The 19,258-nt window shown below is 36.1% G+C and overlaps 1 protein-coding gene and 1 long non-coding RNA gene across 2 annotated transcripts; both read left to right on the top strand.

The window, feature by feature from the left end:
• Positions 1-11,366: 11,366 nt before the first annotated feature.
• Positions 11,367-12,193, top strand: LOC128553919 (uncharacterized). The gene is made up of 2 exons (XR_008369468.1): positions 11,367-11,884; positions 12,135-12,193. It is a non-coding gene; the product is annotated as an uncharacterized LOC128553919 (long non-coding RNA).
• Positions 12,194-12,779: 586 nt separating this feature from the next.
• Positions 12,780-18,305, top strand: LOC128553918 (protein EFR3 homolog B-like). The gene is made up of 4 exons (XM_053535117.1): positions 12,780-12,941; positions 13,387-13,518; positions 15,877-15,955; positions 18,180-18,305. Exons 1-4 carry the CDS (start codon positions 12,895-12,897, stop codon positions 18,213-18,215), a joined length of 294 nt encoding a protein of 97 aa, XP_053391092.1. The 5' UTR covers positions 12,780-12,894; the 3' UTR covers positions 18,216-18,305.
• The last annotated feature ends 953 nt before the right edge of the window (positions 18,306-19,258 follow it).

Raw genomic sequence — 19,258 nt, 5'->3', positions numbered from 1 at the left:
TATTTGAATATAATTAAAACTTGTATGTATGTAGCCTATATCAAGCAAAAAGGCTGGATTGATTTGGGGTTTCTGGTCAAGGTCCAAGGTCACTGGGTTCTGCGGAGTTCAATGTCAAGTCACTGTTACTTAAAGAGATAAAAGGGTTTCCGTCAATAACTTTTGTTTCGGGTAAGATCATTTGAATAACCCTTGGTTGTGTATGTAGCTTATATCAAGACAAAGGAAGGGATTAGATTTTGGAGTTTCGGGGGTCACAGGGTCAAGGGTCCACGTTACTTAAAAAGAAAAAGGGTTCGGTTTTGGTCATAACTTAAACTTAGGAATGAGCTATCATTGATGTAACTTGGTTATAGAAAACTTATATAAAGTTGTAGTTGGTTTGATTGATTTTGGAGTTTCTGGGATCAAGGTCAAGGTCATTTTATAAAAATAGGGTCTAGGGTTAGGTTAGGGGGTAGGGTTAGATACATCTTCATACATGCATGGAGGGTTTTTTTTGATGATGAATGTTTGCACAATTGTTCACCAAAGAGACAGAGTGCGTGCGCAAGAACCAGGGTCACCTAGGTCACTTGTCAAGGTCACAATTAGAGGTCAAAGGATACAAGAATGAAAAACTTTGTCCGGAGAATTATCTTCTTCATGCATAGAGGGATTTTGATGTGTTTGTAAAATGGGCACAATATACACAATCATGAGACGAAGTGTCGCGCGTTAGTAGTTCCCTCTTTAGAATTATTCCCTTGTTTGTTACATAATAGATTATATGTAACTTGTTCATTCTAGAAGTAGGGAGGCAAAAATCCAGACCACTTTTCTGTAGTACAACATTGCATGTTACATCCAATTGTGAGGTGTATTTTGACACTCCTACCTAGTAAGGATTTCTGTGTGGGACTTACAATTTTTTTTTTTTTTTTTTTGCTTTTTTTTAAGAGTAACTTCCCTAGTTGTTACGATAATAACTGATATTGTAACTTTTTTTAACTGACCGTAGGGAAAACAAAGGACCACTTTTCTGTGGTACAAATAGTTAGTGATTTCTAATTTTAGGTGTATTTTAAGACATATAGCTCTACTGGTAAGAGTTTTTGTGTGGACTTTAGAAAAACAAAGGAACCGCAAGAATACAATGATTACACTACTAAACAACCCTGCTAAAAGTGAAAATTCATCTGCAATACAGGGCTAGAGTATAGAGTAAAAAGAAATTTGCTTTGACTGGCGTATATTGTGACCCTCTGGCCACTCTTGTTTATTCCTTATGACACGTGATTGATGTTGAAAACCTGCTTTTCGTGGCATTGCGCGTTTCTTTTTAACGGAGGTCAGGTTGCTATTTTAAAACTTAATTATTTCATATAAGGGAGGACAACTCCGTAACCTGTCCAACCTTGTATCTCTACCCTACATCACCGAGTTATCTGTTTGACCGCGGTTCGGTTTGGTGGTTTCAAATTGACCTGTGACCTTTTGAAAATATGGTCAGTTCAGCCATTTTAGTATTGTTGGAAAGTTGTGTTTTACAGTGGTCAGAAAATGTATTTCCAATGTATCAAGTAACAGTCACTGGTGAGAATGAAGCCTGTTGAGAATTGTACAGTTACAGAGCATTCATCCCTTAGATGGTAAGTTACAAGATGTGTTTGTGTAACTCTATGTGTAACTGGATGTATAACTAAATGTGTTGTATATGTAACTATATGTGTTTATAAGTATTGTTTACGTTATAGGACAAATAGGTTATTTGGCCACTAGACGCGTTTGTTGATATGTTCTAAATGCGAATGTACGGTACTTACGAGAATATATGTATTGTGTATTGCTTTTAATATGATTGACCATGTATTGAATATCTTTTAACCTTTGCTTTTCAGAATGTGTTGCTGTACTACTTAAGTAAACGGTTGAATAAATTGGATATAGAAGAGTTTGACCTAGTCGTTACATTTATCATATTAGGTCTATTAGTAGATCTACCATCCAGTTACACAAGTGGACTCTTAATCGAACTCATAGACCCTTAGGGGTTCGGGACTATTATTATTGTTAATATAGCACCGATACCACCCCCGTAACACCTGGCGCCCAACATGATTTCTTGTGAACAACCGTTAGTGTTTCAATCAGAAGATCAGAGACTAGTGTATTTCAAACGTTAAAATCAGGACATCAGGGACTAGTGACTAGTAGTTTATTTCAATAGTGTAATATCACATGTCACAGTGAATTTAACTTATACAGTGGATTATATAATCAGAACATTCATTCACCGGATTACAAATCGTTAGGATTCAATACAGTGAATCCATGTGTTAATACGTATAAACTGGAATTGATACTAGTGGAATCAACCCACATAAAGGCTGGATATCTTAATTCAGACGTCAACGGAGTACGTACACGGGAACACTGAGGACAGCGAATTTTCGGGAGGAGGCAAGAAGACAGTACATAAACTTATAAGTTTTATCATAAAATTACAGAAGATAAGACAGTGCATAAACTTCCAAGTGGCACTTTCGACAGTGCATAAACTTTCAAGTGACTTTTATAGTTAGAAGACAGTGCATGGACTTATATGTTACACTTTTATAGTAAAACGCTAAAGACTTATTTGAATTAGTGAAAAGTGCTAACTTACAAATTGACACAGTGTTTGACACAATTACAAATAACACTATCAGTGCTAGTGGCCAGTCAGGTTCTATGTTGTTACAGTACAGTATAAATACAGTCTACAGAGTGTGAGTACAAAAATTTTGATAAATATTCATAAATTGCAGTTATCACTTGTATGATGAGATATTATTAAATAGTTTAGATACAGTAAGCATACATTCTGAAATCTTGAATGTTTTGAAATAGCTGCAGTTTGTGATATTTATAGATTTAGAGTGATATTGTAAGAATGTAAGAGAAAATCACTTTTACATAATAACTCATTGGTGACGGTATTCTCTTCACTCTTTTCTATAATAACTGACTAGTATACTTTCTACATCATTAAGCAGTATAACTTTTAACTTGACAAGGTAAAAAAAGTGTTATTTTGAAACTCATTTCAAACACATTTTCGGAAAACCAGATAATCAAAGTGACCTACTTTCGGTTTTGTGTAGTATCATATTTACAACTGTGTTTTGATCTTGAGTGAACCGGTGCATATTTTCTTGAAAGTAATCGGTTAATTTGTTTACTGGTAGATTTGCCATTAGATTGAGACTGTATATTTTGGTATTATTTGCATTCAAGCCATTTATTTGATAGTGATTAACTTTTGGTTTGTTTACATCGGTGTTTTTGGGATTCCCTGGTTTCATTGGCTCGCTCTGCAGTTAGAGTGACGTATATAACCACGTGATTATCACCTGACTAGAGTTTCGTCCTTTCATTGGTCGATATCTATATACGGGTGACGTAGACAACCACATGACCGTCACATGACAGGAAAACAAGTAAATATTTATAGCAGATCGAATAGCGGTCTGTATTACTTAGAGTACATGTATAGTAAGTAAACTAGGACATATACAGAGAGTATAAACATGCTGTAGTAGAGTTTTGAATAATACAGATTGATACAGGTATTTCAATACTGCATACAAGTGCAGTAAACAATAAATGTAAAATACAGAATTAGATCTAGGTATATTTATTTCTGACAGATAGAAAATTATTTTCATTATAAATCTGTCAAAATATTTTTTTGTCCACTAAATTTATTTCCAAGATTGGAAATAATTAAACAGTTGTTCAAACAGTTCAGACCAGTGTTATAGTTGAAGTTACTTGTTTCTGGAACAGATCAAGTCACTTACAATTCATAATAGTGTAATAGTTCATGTTATTTCAAATTGTTACTTGAATAAGTTCAAGGCAATTTACAACTTTGATAGTTCAAACTTGCATATTAGTTCAAGTTACTTGTAACTGAAAAGGGTTCAAGTCACTTGTACGTTAAATAGTTCATATCAGTTTTATAGTTCAAGTTATTTGTAACTGAAAGGATACAATTCACTTGTAACATAAATAGTTCAAGTCACTTGTAACTTGAATAGTTCAAGTTAGACAAATAGTTCAGTTTACTAGAACTGAAATAGTTCCAGTCAATTGAAAGTTAAATTAGTTCAGGTTATATATACTGAATTAGTTCTTGAGATAAAGGAAGTTTAAGTCAATTTTTGACTTAAATAATTAAAGGCAGGGTAACAGTTGAAGTTACTCGTGAGTCACTTAGAAATAATAACCGTATATTACTTGTCGCGACGCAGAGCTCTGAATAACCGCGTTATATTTTCGCGACATTTTGAAATATTTTCGGTTCTGAAAAAGCTGAATACTTTGAATAGAAATAATCTTATTGATGAAATTATAAGAAGTACAGCTTAGTGGTTGTAAGATTGTGATACAGTTAGAGATCTAGTGAATGAAGTGAATAGAATATTTCAGTCAACTCAGTTTGAGAGTGTAAAAATACTTAACAGTTTTGAGTGATTGTGCTATTGAATATATAGCTACAGAGATATTGTAGAAACAGTGAACCATACTATTCACTATAGTCAACCGGAAACAGAAATTGTACGTTTCACACTGCTTAATTGAATATTGAAGTGAAGTTACACTGTATAACTGAAGTTAGACTTCGCGCATTGAATAGTGAGATTGAAAGGAATCTGCATTGGTGCACTTCACACTGTACCACCGGAGATAGACTTTGCGTGTTGAAAATTGTTGTCAACTGGTACATAATTTAGTGCGATATACATTGAACAACGTGAAGTTGAATTAACACATTAGTAGAACTTGTTTAAGTCATTTGTTATAAACTTAACTGAAGGTTAAGTACATCAGGGATAATTGACTTGTGTTTTAAGAAATAAACTTAGCTTAGTGAAGCTGGTGACTAACTTCATTATTGTGAGCTTGAAATTGAATGGTTAGTGTAACCTGAATGAAATGATATAGTGGTGTAGTGCAATTGAGTAATTACAAACATTGAAAGTTAAAGGGACACTATTGAAAGTCATAAAAGTTAAAGGGACACTTTAACTATATCATACTCATAGTTAAAGGGACACTGCAAATAAATAAAAGTTAAAGGTACACTGTGTATAAATTGAAGTTAAAGGGACACTTTAACTAAATTATAGTTAAAGGGACACTGTGAAAACTTGAAAGTGAAACAAGAGTGAATGAAAATTAAAATAACACTGTGAAGGAATAAAAGTGAAAGAGACACTGAATAATTGAAAGTTAAAGGGACACTGTGATAAGTGCAACTTAAATGAATTAAAAGTTAAAAGGACACTGTGAAAAATTCAACTTGAATCAATTAAAGTTAAAGGGACACTGTGAATAGTACAACTTTAATGAAGAAAGTTAAAGGGACACTGTTGTGCATTTTGAATAAAACATAGATACATAGACACTTGAAATAGTGCTACATTAGTGTTGAAGTGAAATAAAAAGTGGTGATATTGTATTGAAGTGAACTTTGTATAATTGAAATAAAAGATGGACGGAGAGGAAGATAAACTTAGTGAGGCAACGGGAGGACCAAAGCATGTGACAGAAGAGGAAGCAGGAGGACCGAAGCTTATGACAGAGGAGGAGGATCAGTTGCTGCAGGCACTAAAAATATTAGGAGTTGAAAACTCAGACGCATTAGAGAAATTTATCAAAGCCCAGGCTAAGGCATTAGGAGTTTCGAAAGCAAAACCACCTAGTGAAACAAAGCCCTCAGCATTCAGCTTAAAGCCACATTTAGGGGAAACAAGTACTGCACCTCATCCGCCTTCAGCCAGTAGTAGTGATACCCCAAAATATGGAGGATCATATCACTTCCCAAAACTCCCTAGTTTCTATGGAGAAGAAAATAAAGGGGAAGTTAGTTGGGCTACATTTAAATTTGAGGTTGAGGCACTGATAGTAGAGAAAGTGTTTAGCGAAGAACAGATATTACAAGGAATCAGGAGAGCTTTAAAGGGGAATGCCAGTGATGTTGTACGGAGATTAGGAACAGGAGTGACTGTCAGACAAATAATTGACAAATTAGAAAGCACATTTGGCAATATAGAGACAAAAGAAAGCATACTTTGTAAATTCTTCTCATGTAAACAGAAACCAAACGAATCCATCACAACATACACTTCTAGATTAGAAGAACTATTTTCACAGGCTGTAACACTAAAAGGTTTTAGCAGCACAGATGATGAACAGCTAAAGAGAGTTTTGTTTGAAGGACTTAAACCAGAAATAAAACATCAGGCAGCTTATAAGAATGATATGATCTCAGATTATGACCGCTTCAAGATTGAATTGCGAAAGATAGAGGCCGAAATGAAAGAGTCTGATAAAGAAACAAAGAAGTGCAGTACAGCAGTGAACATAGACAAGAAAGAGAATAATGATATGGCAGAGGTCAAAGAGCTCCTGAAGAAACTAAATGATAGAATAGACCATTTAGAGAAAGACAAAGAAGAACACAAAAAGAGTTATGACAGCTATTACCCACCACCATGGAGTCATGGGTATGGATATAACAGGGCACAAGGAAGGAGTCGATGGTAGAGGCGACAACAGAGGAAGAGGTCGAGGTAGTTTTAGACCTAGAAGACCATTAGGATCAACAACAATGACCATTGAATGCTACAATTGCCACCAGAAAGGCCATATAGCAAGAAACTGTCCAAAAAACGCATAAGTGCTCCTGTTGTGGGATCGGACAAGGGCACCATCAAAGATCCCAAACTTGTAGGTGACACAAATGAAACAGAAATTTCCTTGAACGATATAAAAGTTACAGCATTGATTGATACTGGCAGTTGTGTGAGTGTTATATCCAAATCACTTTATGAGGACAAATTTTCAGACATTGAAGTAGAACCACTGAAAGATTTTATTGATATTGAATGTGCTGATGGACAGAAGCTTCCATATGAAGGTTACATTGAACTTGAAATTAACAGTGCAGAGAGTCTTCCAGATTCCAACAAACATTCATGCTTATTTTTAATCAGTCCAGACACCAGTTATTCTGCAAGAACACCAGTAATACTTGGTACCAACGCATTAAATCAGCTTATCTCAGACTACAAAGACAAATTTGGGGTTCAATTTTTACAAAAGGCCAGAGACATGTTATGAAACACCTTGGTATTTGGCATTCAGATGTATAGTGACTAGGGAAAGAGAACTTAAGAAAAATAAACAGAAGATTGCCATTGTCAGAAGTGCTGTACCTGAAAGAATAATACTGAAACCAAATGAAACAATAAATGTCAACGCATATACAGATAGAGAGATGGAATACCACGACACATCAGCCATTATACATGAGTCTGAAGAATCTAACCTGCCTTCATACATTGATATAGCACCTGCTGTAGTGAATTACAAATACAGAAAGAACCCTGGTATCACAGTAAACCTTTCAAACTTAACCACCAACACAGTTATAATTCCACCAAAGTCGATACTTTGTGAACTTCAACCAGTTACAATAGATCATGATAGTATGAGAAAGGTACAAGAAGAAATAGACAAAGAAGATGTACTCAATAAGATACACATTGATACAAGTGATGCCCTTAACCAACAACAAAAACTTGAAATTAAGGAACTACTAGAGAAACACAGAAGTATATTCTCAGTTAGTGATGCTGATATTGGGCAGTGCGACAAGATAAAGCACAGAATTGACCTTCTTCCTGGATATGAAGCACCATTCAAACAAAGACACCGTAGAATTCCACCAGCGATGATAGAAGAAGTGCGACAACATCTGGAACAAAATTCTTACAGCAGGGATTATAAGAAAGTCCAAATCACCATGGGCAAGCAATGTAGTTTTGGTACGGAAAAAGAACAAGAAGCTTCGCATGTGCGTCGATTAAACGTTTACTTAATGATAGGAGCATTAAAGATGCATACGCACTCCCCCGCATCGAAGAAGTGTTTGATATTTAAAAGGAAGTAAATACTTTACCACCATAGACATGAAAGCTGGTTACCATCAGGTCGAAATAGAAGAAAGTCATAAAGAAAGAACAGCATTTACGGTGGGGCCTCTCGGTTTTTTTGAATACCTTAAGATGCCATTTGGACTAAGCAACTCGCCAGCAACTTACCAGAGACTGATGGAGGAATGCCTAGGGACTACATATGACCATTTGTGTAATTTACCTTGACGACTTAATAGTCTTTGCCGAAACATTTGAAGAACACGTCAAAAGACTAGATCTCATATTAACACCGGCTTGAAGAGTGCAAACTGAAATTATCACCAGAGAAATGTTTCTTTATTCAGAAAAGAGTAAAACTTCCTTGGGCATGTTGTCTCTGAAGACGGAATAGAAACCGATCCAGAAAAGATCGATAAAGTCAGAAACTGGCCTACTCCATCAAATTCAGATGAATTGAGATCCTTCCTGGCGTTTGCGGGCTATTACCGTAGATTTATACGAGACTTCAGCAAGATTACCAGACCATTGGCCGACCTATTACCACCGACATCAACCAAGAAAGGCTCAAAGAAGAATACCAAAGAATGGACATGGACAGAAAATGAACAACACATATTCGAAAACCTCAAGAAAACACTTTCAGAACCTCCCATATTAGCCTACCAGATTTTACAAAGCCATTTGAACTTCACACTGACGCTTCGACCAAGGGCTTAGGAGCAGTTCTCTATCAGAAAGATGGCAAGAACAACCGTGTAGTAGCTTACGCAAGCAGATCGCTAACGAAATCGGAGAAAAACTACAGCGCTTACAAATTAGAATTCTTGGCATTAAAATGGGCCATTACAGAGAAGTTTTCCGATTATCTTCAAATGAACCACTTCACAGTCCTCACTGACAATAATCCGTTGACCTACATTCTTACTTCTGCCAAGCTGGACGCCACAGGTCAACGATGGGCATCAGCACTAGGCCAATATGACTTCGACATATTTTATCGAGCCGGAATCAAGAATAAAGATGCAGATGGTTTAAGTAGATACCCGTTTGACAAAGAATCAGTTGAAAACAAACAAGAAGACACCGAGAATACAAAGATAGAGAATGATACAGTTAGAGCCATATGTAGCACCATAACCATTCCAGCTTACATAGAAACAGTACCGTGTGAAAATATTGACATCATAGAAGCTACAGAAGACCCAAGTCAAGTCATTTCCCAAGTTGAGTTTTAGGGAAATAAGGAGAAGCCAAAGGAAGATACAGTGATAGATAGATGGAGACGTGCTGTTCTCGACGACAAGATACCAACAAAGAAACTTACAAAAGAAGACATAGTTATGAGGAGATATTTCAAGAATTTTATCATGAAGAGGGGCATATTATATCGTAAAGTAGAGGATGGCGAAAACACTAGAGAACAACTAGTAATTCCTGAAAAATACAGAAGAGACGTACTAAAAGGCCTTCATACAGATGTTGGACATCCTGGTCGAGAAAGAACCTTACGGCTACTAAGAGAAAGATATTTTTGGCCAGGAATGTATACAGATGTAGAAACATACATAGACAAGTGTGGAAGATGCATGAGAAGGAAGAGCAACGTTAACAGTAGAGCGCCTCTGGTAAACGTAACAACGACATATCCTCTAGAGTTGGTCTGCATGGACTTTTTGACATTAGAAGAATCAAAAGGTGGAATTTCAAAACTCCTCGTAATAACAGACCATTTCACAAAGTACGCACTAGCAATTCCAACCAGAAACCAAACTGCAAAGACAACAGCAGAAACACTTTACAACAATTTCATCATACACTATGGGATACCTACTAGACTGCATTCAGACCAAGGGGCAAACTTCGAATCAGAAATAATCAAAGAACTTTGCCAACTCTTAAACACGAAGAAGAGCCATACAACAATATACCATCCGATGGGAAATTCGACACCAGAACGCTTCAATAGAAGTCTACTAAACATGTTAGGCACACTAGAAACCTCACAGAAACATGATTGGAAGAGATATGTACCTTCCCTAGTGTATGCTTACAACTGCACTCCACATGAGTCAACAGATGTTGCACCATTCGAACTTATGTTCGGCCGGAAGGCAAAGTTACCAATTGATGCAATGTTTGAACAGGCAACTGAAGATAGCAACACCAAAAAGAGCACCCAGGAATATTTAGAAGACTTGAAAGATCGCATGAAGAAGACAAGATGTATAGTAAAAGAACATAACGACAAAGCAAGAGCAAAACAAAAGAAATATTACGATATCAAAGCTAAAGCAGCAAAAGTGAATGTTGGCGATCAAGTTCTGGTGAAAATCATGAAATTCGAGGGCAAACATAAGATCTCAGACAAATTCGAAGAAGAAATATATGAGGTAATAGAGCAACCTAGAGCAGACATTCCTGTCTTCAAGTTGAGATCATTAAAGACAAAGAGAGAGAAAACTTTGCATAGAAATCACCTTCACCCTGTTAAACACAGAGTAGAAGAAGATGAACTCGAGGAAGTGTTGGAAAAGATTTCTATGACAAAAGATATGAAAGAGGATGCATCCATTGAGAGAAGTGAAGATAACAGAATTCATACCGACGTCGGAGAAGATTCAGAGGATGACTCAGATGAGGAAGAATTATTGTAGAAAGTACATATAAATTGGGGACGCCCATATTCCTTCTGAATCAGGATCTTCAGATAAGGCAGAGGAAATATTAGAAGATAGTGTAACAGAAGACGGAGATGCAAATGTTATTCTGGATAAATTACCAGATACAGAAGGAGCAGCAGATGAGAGTCACTCGGACGATCATGAAAAGGTTATTGCCGAAGGAGCAATTGATGGAGATGTAACAGAAATAGAAACAGCAGAGATAACAGACGACAGGAATGATGAGCCTATAGATAAGGAAGAAGAATCAACAGATGAGAAACTTGTAGAACAGAAGACAGACAATGTTGACCACGAAGATGATAAAGCCCAACTCGTAGAAGATACCGAAGTTAGACCAGATCCACAGCCACCCCCTAAACCAGCCCCCAGACGCTCAGGTAGAGACAAGAAACTACCACCGCATCTTGAAGATTACCAGATGTACTCCATGATACCGAGACCCTATGATTCCAAAATTCAAGCCATGAATGTCCTTATGGAATCAGGTATATTGAATCAGGTGGATACAGAAGTGGCACATCGACTTTTACAAGCTGTAATGAAATGATAAACATTACTGTTATGAATTGACAAACATTGAATTATGAAATGTGATATTTTAAATAAAACTATTTTATGAAATTTTAAATAAAAATGATGTTGTTTTTATCTAAATGCGAAGTCGCATTTCAAACAAGGGGAGTAGAGATTATAAAAAAAAAAAAAAGCATGTTTTACAATAGGTGTAATTTAACATGTAAGTAGTGTATTTCTCATACAAGCTATGAGTTAGTAATTAAAGTATAAGTGTAAGTCAAAGTATTTCTCATACAAGCTATGAGTTAGAGACTAGAGTAGGGTAGTTATGTACACTTATGTACTTAGGTATCGACAGACCTGAGACTTATAAGACAAATGACGAGACGTCATTTATCAGGCCAGGGAAGTATGTAACAGGGTCAGTTTTCTATTAAAACTTAATATTTCATAAGGGAGACAACTCCGTCAACCTTGTCCACCATGTATCTCTACCCTATCAAGAGTTATCTGTTTTACCGCGGTTTGGTGGTTTTCAATTGACCTGTGACCTTTTTGAAAATACTGGTCAGTCAGCCATTTTAGTCTTTGTTGGAAAGATGTGTTTTTACCAGTGGTCAGAAAATGTATTTCCAATGTATCAAGTAACAGTCACTGGTGAGAATGAAGCCTGTTTGAGAATTGTACAGTTACAGAGCATTCATCCCTTAGATGGTAAGTTACAAGATGTGTTATGTGTAACTCTATGTGTAACTGGATGTATAACTAAATGTGTTGTATATGTAACTATATGTGTTTATAAGTATTGTTTACGTTATAGGACAAATAGGTTATTTGGCCACTAGACGCGTTTGTTGATATGTTCTAAATGCGAATGTACGGTACTTACGAGAATATATGTATTGTGTATTGCTTTTAATATGATTGACCATGTATTGAATATCTTTTAACCTTTGCTTTTCAGAATGTGTTGCTGTACTACTTAAGTAAACGGTTGAATAAATTGGATATAGAAGAGTTTGACCTAGTCGTTACATATTATCATATTAGATCTATTAGTAGATCTACCATCCAGTTACACAAGTGGACTCTTAATCGAACTCATAGACCCTTAGGGGTTCGGACTATTATTATTATTAATATAGCACCGATACCACCCCCGTAACATCTTGTTGGGGTTTTTTTATGAGTCTTGCCTATACTCAACAACAAAGTACTATTTGGAAATTTTAGTTTTGTGGTGGAGGCCTCTTAATATTCTCCCTGCAGCCTTATTCATATTATTAGTGAGTTTCATATTATTTCATCAACCATTCCATCATTGCACTATTTTATTTCACACAAGTATGTTCAGTCAGCAGTATCATTAACCTTCAGCCTGCTGGTGGTAGTGATTCTGCCTTTGTGGCCAGGGCAGACCAAGATCAGCCTGCACATCCGTGCAGGCTGATTATGGTCTGCACTGGTTGCTGTTCAGTCAGTAAATTTTCAGTGAACATCCCTTCAAATGATAAATAATACTGCCCAAATTGAATGATGGATCAGTCCATTTTAGAAATTTAGCAGGTTTAGGGTTAAGGATATGTTTATATGAATATATATGAAAATTTTACAATTACTGTTTCTTTGTTAGAATTAGAACAGCAGGAGTGAAGGGTTTACAAGGAGTTGTTAAGAAGACAGCATCTGATGAGCTTCAAGTAAACATTTGGGAAGCAGTCCACATGGATAAAATAGTTCCGTCATTACTGTACAATATGCATGATCCTGGGTAAGCGGACAGATAAAATAGTTCAATCCTTTCTCTACAGTTTGCATTGATAAAATAGTTCCAGCCATATGTAAAATTACACTAAAAAGTAGCTACTACCTTACCTACAAATTATATTATGATTTTAATTTACTGTGGATGAAATAACCCCATACTAGAAAGTGTACATACTGGTGTGTAAGCAATATATATGTTGCCAGGTAAGGTTTCAAAAATACATTCTATGTGAGCAGTCAAAATAGTACAAACCTTGATTTACAGTATACTTTAAACTAGATAATACTCTGTTAAAATATTCGGCACATTCTAAAAAATTGGAGGAAACATCTTTATATTAAGTCAACAAAATTAATGTAATAGATACAAATGTATCCCAGTTTATGACCCATATTATAGTAGGCAAAATACTTAATTTGAATTGTGTCTATTTTGCTTTGCCTTTTAGATTTGTGCCAGTGGACATAGAGAGCCCCAAAGATGAGGAGCTCCCTGCCCAGGTTGCAGAAACTGTGTTCAGGGATCTCATATGTAGAGCTTCTTTTGGGAATCTCAAGCCAGTGCTGAAACCTATTCTCATGTAAGATATGGAATCATATATTTCAAAATACGTACTTTTTACTGGTAATGTAATGTGGACTGCTGATTATTGTGTTCCAGCACAGTGATAAGCATTTACAGAAACAGTGCTATTAGCTAAAATAAGTATAAGAAAGCCAGTTTCGGGGACCATAGGTTTGCACCTTGTCCCTTTGTTGGTTCATCATTCCATCAGTACATCCATTTTTGTCTGATCCATAACTTTACCATCCATAAAGGGATTTTGATATAATTTGGCACAAATTTTCCTTATAATGAGGTGATGTGCCGCACAATACTCATAGCTTAAAGGACGAGGTCACACTTAAGAGATCAAAGATTGACAAGGGCCTATTTCATAATTAGTACCTCTGCCTTCCAAAAAGGGATTTTGATTTTACTTTGCACAATGTCATGTGTTCCCCATAGCAAGATGATGTGTCATATGCAAGGTCCAGACCCCTTGCTCAAAGATCAAGGTCGTGCGCAAAATTCAGATATTTTAAGTCATTTTTCTTATCCGAAGTTAGCGATTTTTTATCTGTGGATGGATATTCCAATCACTTTGCACAAACATTTACCAGATTTAGATGGTGTGTCGCATGCAAAATCTAGGCTTTTAACTTCAAAGGTTCTAATGTCAAACTGTTTAGGTCAAAGGTGACACTTCATTAACACTGTTTGTCATTTTCAATCAAAGGTTTTATTCAGAAACATAGATCACTTTGATATGGTACAACATGGATGGTACCTCCAATTTTTAGGTGTATTTTGATTTTTTTGTGGACTTTGAATGAATATTTTTAGCTCACCTGTCACGAAGTGACAAGGTGAGCTATTGTGACCGCTTGATGTCCATCGTGCGTAGTCCGTCATCCATCAACAATTACTAAAAAAATCTTCTTGAAAACCACTGGGCAGAATTACACCAAACTTCACAGGAATGATCCTTGGGTGGCCCCCTTTCAAAATTGTTCAAAGAATTGAATTCCATGCAGAACTCTGGTTGCCAGGCAACCGAAAGGAAAAACTTTAAAAATCTTCTTGTCCAAAACCACAGGGCCTAGGGCTTTGATATCTGGTGTGTAGCATCATCTAATGGTCCTCTACCAAAATTGGTCAAATTATCCCCCTAGGGTCAAATATGGCCCCGCCCCGGGGGTCACATGGTTTATATAGACTTATATAGGGAAAAGTTTGAAAATCTTCTTGTACAAAACCACATGGCCTAGGGCTTTGATATTTAGTATATAGCATCATCTAGTGGTCCCCTACCAAGACTATTGAAATTATCCCCCTAGGGTCAAATATGGCCCCACCCCAGGGGTCACATGGTTTATATAGGGAAAACTTTGAAAATCTTCTTGTACAAAACCACATGGCCTAGGGCTTTGATATTTGTTAAGTAGCATCATCTAGTGGTCCTCTACCAAAATTGTTCAAATTATCCCCCTGGGGTCAAATATGGCCCCGCCCCGGGGATCCCAACTTTTATATAGACTTATATAGGGAAAAAAGTTTAAAAATCTTCTTGTCTGAAACCACAACACTTAGACCTTTGATATTTGGTTTGTAGCATTGTCTTATGGTCCATTGTTCAAATTGTACCCCTTGGGTGAAGAGGCCCTGCCCTGGGGGTCCCAAGTTTTATATAGACTTATATAGGAAAAAGCTTTAAAAATCTTCTTGTCTGAAACCATATGACCTAGGCTTTTGATATTTGGTATGATGCATTGTCTAGTAGTACTCTACCAAAATTGTTCAAATTATGCTCCTGGGGTTAAAAGAGGCCCACCCTGGGGTCACTTAGTTATTATGTGAGTTATATAGGAAAAATACTTAAAAAATCATCTGATCCTATTTCCAAGACTGTTTAATTATAATTACCTGATGACCCCAAGTAATATGATGTCACTTGACTGTGACCTTGACCTACTTTCTTGTTTTTTAAGATACAGCCTTGAAATTTTGATGACATACACAGCTTTGCACACAAATCGTAAAACTGAATTTCATTGACCATGAATGTGACCTACTGACTTTCTTAATACTTTATCATCAGTTTTACATTTGAAACATGTAGCTCATATTACTCAGGTGAGCGATCCAGGGTCATCATGACCCTCCTGTTTTTGTGGACTTAGATTTGTTTTTTGAAGTGTTCCTTTTGTTGTTCCAGTCCTTTGGGCTACAACAGTCAAGTTTTTTAAGTTTTGCTCCCATCCTATGATATAACCCTTCGGGCATATATTGCCCTGCTTGGCATTGCTCTTGTTATAGATTTTATGTTGACAACATTAACAATAACAAGGATGCACCAAGTTGCTTTACTTAATGAATAAAGTTGATTTTATTACAGTCACATGGATAATCACAAGTTGTGGACACCTCCTACATTTGTAATACGAGTCTTCAAAATTGTCATGTACTCTGTTCAGGTAAGTTCACAAAGGTTAGAGGGTAACATGTTAAACTTTATGATATATCTTCTGTAACTTAAGGGGTCTTTGTGGCTGAGTGGTTAAGGTTGCTGACTCCAAATAAGTTGCCCCTCATGGCTTTCGGTTTGAAACCTCACTTGGAGCATCAAATTCTTTCATATGAGGAAGCCATCCAGCTGGCTTGTGGAAGGTCTGTGGTTCTACCTGGGTGCCTGGTCATTCTTGAAATAATACAAATAGGGACACCTGGGCTTCTTCCTGCATCATCAAAAGCTAGAAATATGCCATATCGAGGGTTCAATGCAATAAGGGCGTATCTACATATAATAACTATATGTAGATACGCCCTTATTGCTTTGAACCCTCGATATGACTTATAATTGTGCTGTTGTGATGTTAAACCCAACAAAAAAAATACTTCTGTGTCTTGCCTCCTGCAGTTCCTTTCCAATTCATATTTGTTGTACATCATCTATCTTATACGGGTATGTTCATATTCTCAGAACTTTTTGCCAGTATTCTCCAGATGTTCATGTGTGATAAAAAAAAATCTTCCCTTTTTAGCTCACCTGAACTGAAGGTTCAGGGTGAGCTATTAGTATAGGTGGATGGTCTGTCGTCCACATTTTCACTTAAACATCTTATCCTCTGAAACTACTGGTCAGAATTACACCGAACTTGGTCAGTAGCATCCTGGCATTTGAAGTTTGTTCAAATGGTTCACCTTGGCCCCTTGTAGGGGCTGCCAGAGCTAAAAATTGAAATAAAACCCACTTCTTCTCATGAACCACTTGATGGATCTTCATCAAACTTGGTCTGTAGCATCATGATATGTTCCTGTCATAATTTCTTTCAAATGGGGGCACTTGGCCCTTTTTAGGGACCAATAGAGCCAAAATTAAAAAAATCTTTAAACAGCTTCTTCTCATGAACTGCTTGAAGGGTTTCTATCAAACTTGATCTGTAGCATCATTATAAGGTCCTCTACCAGATTTGTTCAAATGGGGGCACTTGTCCCCTTTTAGGGGCAGCTAGAGCCAAAATTAAAAATACCTTTAAACGGCTTCTTGTCATGAACCGCTTGAAGGATTTTCATCAAACTTGGTCTGTAGCATTATTATAAGGTCCTCTCTCAAATTTGTTCAAATGGGGGCAGTTGGCCCCTTTTACTAAAAGTGAAAATACATTTTAATGACTACTTATCGTGAACCACTCAATGGATCTTCATCAAACCTGGTCTGTGGCATCAGTTTAAGGTCCTCTCATACATTTGTTCAGTTTTGGGTGTTTGGCCCCGTTTAGGGTCAAATGGTTAAGGTCCTCTTCAGGTGAGCGACTTTCTTGTTTACACTTTACAATATTACAACTACATCTATACTTCATATAGCAGTTCAAATGAAACTTAGTTGAAATAAAAATTTATGATACACAAACTTGCAAGTTGATATAAATTTGAGCAGAATGTTACTGTTTAAAGTAAAAGTGTTGAAGTGTCAATATTTTATTTACTAATCCTGCTAAATGTTCATTATGATAGGTAAAGAAGCTATAGAGATAAGAAATAGGTAGTAAATGAATATGTATCCGTCAGATTGATTATGCATTACTAGGAAATTATTTCTTGTCTTAAGAAAAGAGTTCGGTTTGTTTGGCTTAATTAAAGCCATTATTTTTGGAAAATACCACAAATTTCTTGTTTTGATTAAAAATAGCTTTTGTCAGTTGAATACAGTTGATGTACAAGAAGGACATTTGCACCATATTAATTTTGCAAGAAAAAAACAGAATTTATTGCATGAAACACTAACAGAATGGGTAAAATTTGGTTAAAACCGTTGAAAGATATGAAAGGAAAATTTGTTTGTTTTACATGTGAGATTAGACTGGTTCACTGCCCTATATTTGTTCTGCCATATTTCTCATATCTAAGTTTTCAGCAGGATGATTTTACAAAATGTTTGTAGTATTTATAAAAATATTACCATGCAGCCAGTAAGCCAGGCTAATATAAGTTCAAAATATGTTTCTCTTGACCACCAGATCTTACCTTTCAGTCTTGGCAATGCCAGTCATGAAGTATTACATCTGGTGTTCATTCATAGAAAGATATTTCTGTTTAACACTGAAACAAACAAACAGATATCCTCTGCATAATTATTGTTTGAAAGTGTGATATTTTATAATTTTACATATTTTCCCTTGTTTTCGTTCAACATTGTAGATTAAGCCAGTGAGTAGATTTAGCTTCTTTAAATGATGGAACTTATGTTTGGCAGAATCATGAATCTTTGCATAGACATGCAATAATAATTCAAAGATATACAGGAAATTATTCACCGAATTTACATAATTTATTTTGTTTTATAGCCTTAAGGATCGTTGGATGACCATGACCCTTCTAAGCGTCAAGTTTAAGTCAAACTGTACAGGACTAGTCCTTGGTTGGTCTCCTATCAGATACCTTCAAATCTAGGTCTGTTAAAAATTCAAAATGGAAAAACAACTTCTAAAAATTCTTCTCATATGAAACTGACCCATTTTCAAAATGCTTTCACAGATATTCTCTTTGAAATTCCTTAAAGTTACTCTGGTTGTCTTTAAACATGGCATCCAGTTGGTTGGGCCAGTTTTTCAATAGGCTGAATTGAAAACTTTAAAAACAATCTTATCCAGCAAAGCCACTGGCCTTATTCTAAAACATATCTATCTTTAACCAACCATCCAGCTGGCATATGGAAGGTTGGTGGTTTATACTCAGGTGGCTGCTTGTGATGAAGTAATGCACAGAGGGGTACTTGGGGTCTTCCTCAACCATCAAAGCTGGAAAGTCGCCATATGACCTGTAATTGTGTCAGTGTAACGTTAAAACCAACAAAATATTCTAAAGTAATTTTGCATGAGTGTTCCATGGCAATTTTCTACTAAATTCATTTAGGTCATTCAGATCATTCTACTGTTTTAATAAAAAACATGACCGCTGATGGGTGGGGCAGATTTTTCTTTTGTGACCCACTGACCTATTATCATGGAAACCTTTTCCTTGCCAGATACTGTTGGCTTGATTTTAAATATATTTTACAGGGGCAGGGTTTTCTTTTGGAGTTATGATGGAAACTTTTTTCCATAACAGAAACTGCTGGCTTGATTTTAGATAGCTGCTTCAGTAACCTTCCACCAGATTCCTTCATATCATTCTACATTAAAAAACATGGTCACCAAGAGGACTAACTATTGAGTTTTAAATTGAATAACTACTGGCCTTATTTCAAAATGATGATATTGAAATGTTCCTTAATGAGT

Source organism: Mercenaria mercenaria, unplaced genomic scaffold (genome assembly GCF_021730395.1).
Source record: "Mercenaria mercenaria strain notata unplaced genomic scaffold, MADL_Memer_1 contig_4495, whole genome shotgun sequence".
NCBI classification, from domain to species: domain Eukaryota; kingdom Metazoa; phylum Mollusca; class Bivalvia; order Venerida; family Veneridae; genus Mercenaria; species Mercenaria mercenaria.
Note: the sequence above shows the minus strand (reverse complement) of the source record. Positions and strands in the feature narration are given on the sequence as shown.